This window comes from Elaeis guineensis, chromosome 1 (assembly GCF_000442705.2).
Source record: "Elaeis guineensis isolate ETL-2024a chromosome 1, EG11, whole genome shotgun sequence".
NCBI lineage: Eukaryota > Viridiplantae > Streptophyta > Magnoliopsida > Arecales > Arecaceae > Elaeis > Elaeis guineensis.
The window spans coordinates 161,484,484-161,494,439 of NC_025993.2; the positions used below are offsets into that span (position 1 = coordinate 161,484,484).

General features: G+C 37.8%; 1 protein-coding gene across 2 annotated transcripts; it reads right to left on the bottom strand.

Annotated features, from left to right (window-relative positions):
- Positions 1-254: 254 nt before the first annotated feature.
- On the bottom strand, positions 255-9,410 carry LOC105039431 (pyrophosphate--fructose 6-phosphate 1-phosphotransferase subunit alpha). Of its 2 annotated transcripts, XM_010915566.4 has the most exons (19): positions 9,230-9,410; positions 8,004-8,176; positions 7,744-7,856; positions 6,813-6,887; positions 6,618-6,731; positions 6,457-6,524; positions 6,118-6,201; positions 5,673-5,726; positions 5,268-5,348; positions 4,982-5,075; positions 4,835-4,908; positions 4,591-4,701; positions 4,442-4,486; positions 4,296-4,352; positions 3,886-3,990; positions 3,686-3,802; positions 3,423-3,526; positions 1,560-1,725; positions 255-718 (listed from the first exon to the last, which is right to left on the bottom strand). In XM_010915566.4, the coding sequence occupies exons 1-19, from the start codon at positions 9,317-9,319 to the stop codon at positions 590-592; spliced, it is 1,854 nt and encodes a 617-aa protein (XP_010913868.1). In that variant the 5' UTR covers positions 9,320-9,410; the 3' UTR covers positions 255-589. The 2 variants fall into 2 exon arrangements, with proteins under 2 accessions (XP_010913868.1, XP_073102326.1); XM_073246225.1 differs by having other exon boundaries at positions 6,618-6,887.
- Positions 9,411-9,956: the final 546 nt, after the last annotated feature.

The window sequence follows — 9,956 nt, forward strand, 5'->3', positions numbered from 1 at the left end:
TTTGTAAATAAAGAAGATATCGCAGGCTATATGCTACTTTTTAACATGATGTGCAGGATACTAGGCTATCACATATTTCATTAGAACTATATATTATGGATGCATTTACAATTACTACATGTATACATGTACGTATATGTATAAATATATGGATTACAACGATGCACCCTGATTAATCATAAGAACAGCTATCATCAGTGCAGCACCGAGGTTATGTGATGCATCACCATTCAACATCGCAAATATTTCAGAAGTCACCAAATATCTACTTTCACTGCTTTGTCTGGAATTAAATACATGGAACTTCGTCGACTGAAGCAAACGCTCAAATCACGGTTGTTTGACACTGTTTGCCTGTGCCATTATTTTGCAAAAACAAACTCGTGGTAAGAACCTACAAAACATCGGAAAAAATGCCAAGAGGCCCGCGGTAACAAAGACACAAAGAGGCTGAATGTTGAAGATGTCAGCAATCCCGACTTCATACCATTACTGACTTAATGGAAAAAAAGAAGATTATGTAGATTATGTAGAAGGAAATGAACTAAACAGGTCACCGGTAGATCTCCACTGACGATGCTTCTGCAACTCAAAGAGGTGGCTGGCTATGGAATGATGGAGTAGTCATCACCGATAGCACATCTGTCACAGAGGCCATGGAACTTAGAGCAGCTTTCAGCACATCCTGTGAACACCCAGGCTTCACAATGCTTCTCACCTGCATATACAAAGGAAATACAAGCATCTGAGCGAAAAATACTGTGGTATGAGAGCTGTAAATTTAACTAGGAGCATTAAGCAGCAGGTCATGCCCCCGATAACTGGAGTATCCAAGCCTACACATTGACATGCAAGTGGCCGAGGCAGCAACAAGTAAACTAATGCTAGATCACATGAATATTGTGAATAAGGTATTATAAAGCTACAGATATGTTGGAGAGATTGCAATATTTGAAGGAGATCATTGAAATGGAATTGCATTGAGCATTGCCTAGACAAGAGTCAGTATGAGTTCCCGGCCAACTACTTTAGGGTCCAGGTTAGACTGATCAACCAAAATGGTGCATCAATGATGTATATCTTATAAACAAAGAGACCTTTGGGCAAATGACCTTCGCCCAAATTTATTACCCACTTCCTCAATCTCGCATGCAATTATGTGAAATAGGAACTGAAATCATGCAAATAAGAAAGAGAAATACATGCTGAAAAATATGGCTAGTATGGAGGATGGTCGCGAACTGAAATTTAAAGGTGTAGGAAACTAATATATTAGAACTGATGTAAGGAGGAGCATTTGAAGGTGGGAATATAGGACTTAAAAACAGTTGGAGCATGGAACTAAGTGACATGGAAGTGAGGTCAAGAATAAGGGATAGATGATATGATATGCAACTAAAAAGTTTTGCAAGCCTGTGTCTAACCCCCTTTTGACCTAAGCAGCATATTGATTTGCAACTTGAGAAGAGTTTACTAAATGTTAACAAGCTTAAAGATTATGATGCAGTTAAGGGAAAGGGAAAGCAAAACTAATTGCTCATAGAAGTCAATATGAGTACCTTATCAAGATATTCCTGGAGCTTTTTGATTCGGCCCATGTAATCTTGATCTTCAACAGATAATGTGTAAGTCTTGGCATCAGCACCTGACCCATCAAATTGAAGTGGTCCTGGGTTTCTATACAAATCATCCATCAGAAAACTTGGTGCTTTTTGTCTCAATAACCTGAAATCCAAAGCCAGAAACAAACATGTCAGCATTAGCAAAATAACAACTAAAAAATTTGGGCTCTTATAATAAACCCATAGGGAAAAGCATGAAGTTTTCTTAAGACCATAAACAGCATCTTAAGACCATAAACAGCATCATACACCAATCAAGACCAACATGCAGTGTAGCAATGGAAGCCAATAATCCAACAACACAATCAACCTATGATCCAAACTCTGAGTTACACATCCAATCTACATGACATACTATTTAGTTAATATCAGAGTTAATCTCAGAGATCTTGTAAGGATACAAGAGCTTACTGAATCTGTATTAGATCTTCAAGGGTCTGACAGCCCAGCTCAGAAACAGATGCATGCACAATGTGGTCCAAATGCTCATAAAGTCATAATATTTATTTTTAGAGTTTTACGAATATGAACCAATATCTTAGGCTTAGCCTTGAATCTATTAGATCACATCTCAATGAGCACCCACCAACCACCCAATCTCGACCCATCATAACCGCACACAAAGTGGCAATGGGCCATTGGATTAGTTTTTTGGTAGATTTACAAAATATACTCTATGCTGCACATTGCCATCCTAGTGGCTGAGGGCTGTGGAAGAAAGGCCAATAATTTCTGCTCTCCTTTTATGTGTAATGCAGCAACTGACTTGGATAATCCCAATCCATAATTAGGAAGTTGAAATCTATCAGCATTCATAAGTGGATGAAACAAGCCTAATCCTGTATAGCCAAATCTGGACTTGGATAATCCATTCTATTGGCAAGTCAAAAAAGGTAGTCTTTTCGCCCATAAGCAAATAATGCTAGGATCTTTCCCAATCTTGCATGAATGAATAAAATATGTTTTCCGTCCGTGCTCACTAAGCAGATGCTGCAAGGGAAAAGGAACACAGTATCGTACTCTTCTAAAGTAACGATAGCCATCCCTCACTTTCCTACTCTCTAATTAGATAAGAAAGTAAATTTAGATCGCTTTCCCTCGACCCATATTATTAAATCATGGCGCCAATGATAGGCTGCCATGTGGCAACCATGATGTGGGTAGTTTTATTGATAACTACCAATTCCAAATGGGAGAGCAGTTTTTGTTTTGATAACTACTAGAAAACTCCCATATAACTTCAAACTCCCTTTAGGAAAAAACTTACGTTCCTTTCAAAAAATTCTGGCATCAAAAGAGTTTAGATGGTGGAATAGGTATTTAGACTGTGATCTAGAGAGTGTTTTCCCATCAAGATGATCACACTCCTGGCCACAGACAACAAGAGTTTGTAATTTAATCTTTCGATCAAAATAAAGGAATTTCTGTGCTTCAAGATGTAATTCTAATCATTATTTGTTTTCACATGTAAAATTAAACCCAACAAAACAACTCACTGATGACAAAGTAGACCTCATTAAGAACTCAGGTCTGAAAATTGGTAGGTGCAGATCAGGATTCAGATTTGTCCTTGCAGATATAAATCCGGATCCGTGCAAGATCCAACCAATTGCCATCCTCTAAACGTGCAGCTAAACAAAATTAACCACACAGAAAAAGAAAATAAAGGATGGCAAGGAACTATGTTTTTATCCGCAACTATGGTTGCTATAAATTAATAAATAACATAACCTGATTTTGGTCAAATTGCAGAAAAGAAAGCAACCAGAAAATCAGTCAGAAGTTGTAAAGGAAACATACTCATATACTTTTCCTTTCAAGTCAACTGAAGCAGGATGGATGGCAGGTTTTCCAATAGGTATAGATCCAGGACCACGTGAGTACCGCTTCACAGTCATCATCGCCTGCAAGAAACAATATGTACTGTCAGATGTGATATACTTGAATAGTTTATTATTATGCAGTCCTTTCCCACTTTGCACTTGCAGATGTATCATAATTTCTAAAATATATCGTTTTAGTTTAACTTTTTTTTTAAAAAAAAAAGAGCACAAAGATCCCACCGTCAGTGGAGCAGCACCACATCGCCACTTGTTCACAGGATGTTTCAAGTTTGTTACAGTAGCCATATATCCATTCAAATCAGCTGCTAGAATATGATAGCAGATGTGTCCAAGAACCTGCACATATAAGGATAACATAATGATTGTAGAATAACTATAAAAACAACACATAGAAAGTACCATTGCATGCCAGAACTTACATATGAATAGTCACAATCAAATTTGGATGGTAAAGATCCCCGAGCTTGATAACCAAAGAAGTGACAGACAGCATTGAATTTCTTTCCTTTATATGTGCCTTCTTTCTGGAAAGACAGTAGACTATTTAATGCACTTAAAGATTAACTCAGGAAGGAGTAGCAAAGAAAGATGCAAGTGCAACATAGACATAGAGCACAGCAAATTTCAGCCTTTATACAAAATGATGAATGAATCAACACAAGAAGTTAAAGAAATGCAACTGCGCACTCTTTTAAAGTGCAAGTAATGTGCAATATGGAGCACGAAAGAAGAGTTTTCTTAGCAAATTATGTCAGCTTAAGCACAATATATTAGGGTGAAATACCCTCCATGTTGTATAATCACTAAATAGGGGAGAAATGGAACTTACCGTACGCTTGTTCATTTCTGTTTCTACCAACTGGGCAAGAAGTTTCTCTGTTTCAATCTGATCAGGAAGATACCAAACCAAAACATAAAATTACAGAATGTTGTAGGCCTTCATTCAAAAAAATACTACCCTTGAAGCACATCTACCTGGGACAGCTGTGCAGAATCATCAGATTCTGGAAGAAGCAGCAGCTGCATCATAGAACAGCTTATAAGCAATGCTGACATTCAGACATGTTATAGAAATGACTTTATCCAATATTCTTTAATTCATAGAAAAGGAATGACGAAATGACCTGTTTCCTGATGAAAGGAGGCAAAAATTCGAACAAGGCAGATGCCCAAGGTGAAAGATGTGAGGAAATATTCTCTGTAGAAACACCTTGGTTGTGGAGACTATGAATTTCCTAAAAGAGTTACAATGACAGGATCAAAGGTTCAAAAAGTGCAACAGGTTCATTTAAATATCTGCTTTCAATGATGTCAAAACTTATGGTGCAAGCCCTAAAGCTGCAGTTCCTTTGTAACAAGGGGAACTACCTGGAGGAGTGCATACAATTCCGGAATACTTTCTACAAGACCCTCAGGAATAAGAATAACACCATGATATTTTGCTGCACCAAAATCATATAATGCATCAGAAAGAACAAATTAGTTATTAAACAAGTACAACCAGTTGCATCCAACCTTTTTCTGCTCTGGCTTGGACTGCATCACAAATCTGCTTTGTTATGTCAAATATAGTAAGTTTTGACAGAGCCACCTCCTCACCTAAGATGACCTGAGAGGATATCAAAGCAAAGCAAGGCATGTATACACAGCATTAATAGAAAAGCTAATATGTGAATTATTTTTCCATAAGAAACTTTTACCAAAAATACATAGTACACTATTTTTTTCATCAAAAAATATTTATTATATCTTATCATAAATGAAATTCTGTATGTCAGTTTTTTCTGATAAGAAGCCAAACCATATTTGGATGTGACTGGAGAGCACATTCCAAAGCCACATGAGATGCCTTACGACCCATCAAGCGAATGAAATAATAATACTGCAAAAGGTGAATGGAAATCATTGATTGCTTAAAAGATGTTCCATGCAAAATTGTGATATCACAAAAATCATATAAAGTTCATGCCACAAGAATGATCTTCTGAGTAACAAAAGTTTTACAAGCAAAAAGAAAAACTTTGACCATTCAGAAATGTTTAATTACATAAGCACTGCAGATAAACATCCCCAACTTCTTCGATTACCGGTCAAACTCAAAAAGGTCATTTGCACCCACAACATCAATGCCATAACTAAGCCATAGCAGCTAGTTTGATATTTAAAATAAATACAGTTGACTTCTTCAGGATATCATGATATATACCTTCTCTGCAGAGAGAGCATCTGTGCAAACATTGCTTATGAGTTGTGAATTAACCTGAAATCAGAAAGGAAAATATAAGCTTCAGAGAAAAAAAATTGTAAAGAAAAGTCGATCCATTTTTTTTCAAATTTGTCAAAGATTATGAGGAAAAAGAATGGCAATTGGATAGATATTGTAACAAAGACTCCATTTTCCCAGTTTTATGAAGTATCTATTTTTTCCAGTTTTAAATGAACTGCTGATTGAATCACGATTTCAAGTCCTATTGGAGTTGCATCCACCATAAGTGATAAATTGCTGTACTCAACAGAGTATTATGTCCAAAAGCAACAGTGCATAAGCATATAAAGTGGAATAATTAGAACCCCAAAATAAAGAAAAGGGAGAACCATGCTAGATCATGTCAACTTGATGTTTATATGCAATGGTATCACTGGAGCCGTACCCTGCATACTGTATCAAATCCAACATTTGTTTCAACAAACTGATTCTTCAGATCCCCATTTAATGTAACAGGAACACCAACCACCTGTCCAGAAAATTCTCTCTTAGTCATAGGAAAAATACTAGTTTACATAGATCAAGATGAAAGCAATCACAAACTACTATTGTCTCAAAACATCTGCACTATTCAGCTACAGGTTACATAGCAACTTTATCACAAAAGGTAAGAAGGCAATCACATAGAGTTTTATAAATATTAGATATCCAGCAGATAGACTAAACATACAAAAAAAAAAAAAAAATCACTCATTAGGTAATGCATATATCTGTGAATGTATACCTTGGTTGGACATTTTGACTCAGCAAAGGTCTCTGCAAGCTGAGCAGCATCAGAGTTGGATGTGACTCCTTTAGAAAAAGGATATTAAGGAAACAAGTAAGAAACTAAAATGACTAATCTGGTGGCAAATTTTGGACTACCTAAGTGAATTATTGGGATACCTCCAATAATGACAAGACCATCCAACTTCAAAGCATGGCATGTAGTCATTGCAGCATTAACTTGCTCAGTTGTTCTTATTTGATCTTTGGTTCGTCCGAGCAGATCATAACCACCTTCAGAGCATGAAAATTTACATAAATTAGAAGAATTACCAACATTACGAAGACAAAAGAGAGGGGCCAAGTTTTGTAAACCTTGGTTTTTATATGTAGAAAGAACATCATCAGTGATTTCTAGAGTTTTCTGGGCAAAAAAACCTTCAGTGCCACCTGTACCCACAGACGAGAAATCAGCAGAAGAAATACTGACAGAATTTTTTCACAAAAAAAGATCAATCAGGTCATATCTCTTGCAGCAATTTAGGCCTCTTATGTTTATCCTACACTCATCAAGACAACTGGTCAGATGGACTAATTGACATGAAAGTGGGAACGTGAGATCATCATAGAACGAAATCTTTGATTGGTTGCTCCTTTGTTGGTCTTTAATTTTACACACATCCACAGGTCTGAATATGAGCTGGCAAACTAGTAATAGATCAGAAGATCAAATCCCTATTCCCTGCATTGGAAGCTCTTTCATTAGTCTTATTTCACATTACTGATCCTTTAAATATTGTATCATCCTGTAACTTCGTTTCTGTGATTTCACCAATACCTCATAGGTAAGTGCATAAAGATGCTCAGAGCTTGGCAGTGAAGAATCATCGACATTAGACAGCCTACAACATAACTATTATCAGGAATGACAAACAGGTAGCAATCCAGCCCCAAACACTTCCATCACACTAGCAAAACAAGCTGTTGCACATCCTAAACAATGTCATTGATAGACCTGCAGAGTTCCTTGAAAACTAAGCAATCCACAGCTGTTTAGCTACTCAGGGGAGGGCTACCCATTGTTGTATAGCTGATTGCCTACGGGCACTTCTATCCATAAAATAAAGAATAAAAAATAAAAAATAAAAACAAGATACTCGGCTTCTATCATTGTTGTATTCTTGTAAGTGGCAACTGAATGGAATATACACAGAGAGAAATGTCACCATGATAGCTCATCTAACTAGGATTAAGTGAAATTTAAAGAGAAGATATGACTAAACAGAATGCAGCAAAACATGCTTACCAACAAACCCAAGCAAAACACTGTCAGGGTTGTGAATTTTGATAGCATTGTAAAGGCCCCAGACAACATTATGTCCCCCTGGTGATTGTCTCCCACAAAAAACCACGCCAACCCTGCAATAAGCCATTCAGACCTATAAATTCACCACTACATATAAATCAAAATGTTATAACAACAGTATGTTATTCGTAATAGCAACCAAGTTGATGTGTCCCAAGCTAAAGATTTGCTAAAAAGACAAGTGACAGATGAATACATACCTCATAGGTGGATGCTCTGTTATTATCTGAGCATCAGGGACCTTTGCTGTTGCCCTCAAGAAATGAGCCAACGGCTGCTCAAATGTGTGTGGAAAGGCCCGACTGATGACATGCGCACTAGATGGATCCGCAGTGGTAGTTGAATCGCCAAACTCCACCCTTACCGTTGTCCCCTGTTTATTTTAATGAAAATAAACACAATTTAGAAAAAAAAATAAATCCAATAAGACATCACTCCGCTTCCATAGAGGCAGCATAACAATTATCGGACTTTCGAAAAAAAGCAATGTAAACTAATTCGGACCGATAGTTCAAAAACCATGGGTTCAGCTGATATTCTGATACAGAAAAAATGTTTTTAATTTAGTCTTAATAACCATGCATAAATTCCAGCAATTTATCATTGCCACATGGCGGTCATACAAGTCAACATTATGAGCAAGTCAAAAATTACTAGAATCAGACACGAGTTCATTAGATATGGCATTCGATGTCGATACTTGGAATTTGCTGACAACCCGATAGCACGATCTTGGCAAGCAAAAAATGTTACAAAAATATTGATCACAGCAAAGGTAAAAAACAGGAAGGAATAAAAAAGACAATATATAAATATATATGGCATGAATTAAATTTCTGCTAATGTTAACTGGTCGAAATATTTACATCCAGGTCCTCAGTATAACATTAAACACAAAGAAACTAACACCAAACTTGATGCTTTACGGGAAACCCATAATTATACCTAAAGGCATCATTTTTTTCCCTAAAAAGGAAGAAGAACTGGTTTCACTTTTCCTAAACCATGTAATCTACTAATCTAAACCATCAAGATTCAAGACCAGAAAGAAACAGCTGCGCAACAATTCCAAGTTTGCTCCTTTACACTAAAATCAAATCAACGAAATATTTAAAAAAATTAAGAGACCCCGATCGCTCAAAAGAGACCAGGACCGATCTCCTCGCAACAAGCATCAAATCCAAACGACCATGGAGCCGGTAACCGAACAGAGCACCAAACAGTCTATCACACAAATGAAACAACTCTAAAAAGACCAAGAAAATAAAGCACCAGCATCGAATCAACCCATGAGAAGAGACTGACCAGAAGGAAAAGAGAATCCCTCGATTGAGATTAGAGAAAAGCAATGTCGAGAGAAGAACAAGAAGACTAGAAGTAGAGAGGGGGGGGTGGAGGGCAGTTGGAAAAGGAAAAGAGGAGAGACCTGAAGGCAAGGAGGGAGCTCGGGATGGTACTCAGCTCTCTTCTGCTGGAGCTCAGAGAGCTCCCGGGGAACGCCAAAATCCGAATTCATCTTTCCTCTTCCGTTCTCTGCTCTGGTCTTCTCTTCGCTTTCTATCACCGTCTTTCCTTGCCTTTACTTATCGGAGAACCCGTAGCACTACCCACGGGCGATAATTTCCGCCCCGCCACCGGTTTCCGCCTCAGGATTATCAAATGCCCCCGTACTCTTGTTGTTCTCACGAAAATGCCACTAATCTCGAGATAAGGATGGGCGGATCCAACGGATCTCCCTTTCGACGGGTGTCCGACTCAGTTAGCGTGGACCGTACGTTGAATTATAAAACTGGTTGAGCGTCACTCGTTGGCCCTTTCCAAATTTAGACCGATATACGTTCGAACCGGTTTCGCACGAACCATGACGGGTTGGATCGGGAGCTCTCGTGGGACCCAACTGCGAGCACTCGCCGGTTCGAGCTGGGATGAAGTGGGGCACCTTCCTAGCGACAAATGGAGCAGCTCCTAGATGTCACACCAAATTTTTAACTTTCAGAATAAATGGATCTTGGAGCTCTTGGTCATGGTGAAGAGCCTACCAACCTGTCATGAAGCCAGGGGTCGCTTGTGAGGTTGTTTGGTGTACGTCTTTGTTTTTTCTTTTTTTTTTTCTTTTTTTTTTTTTTTTGGTAAGGATGGTATGTCTTCTTTTT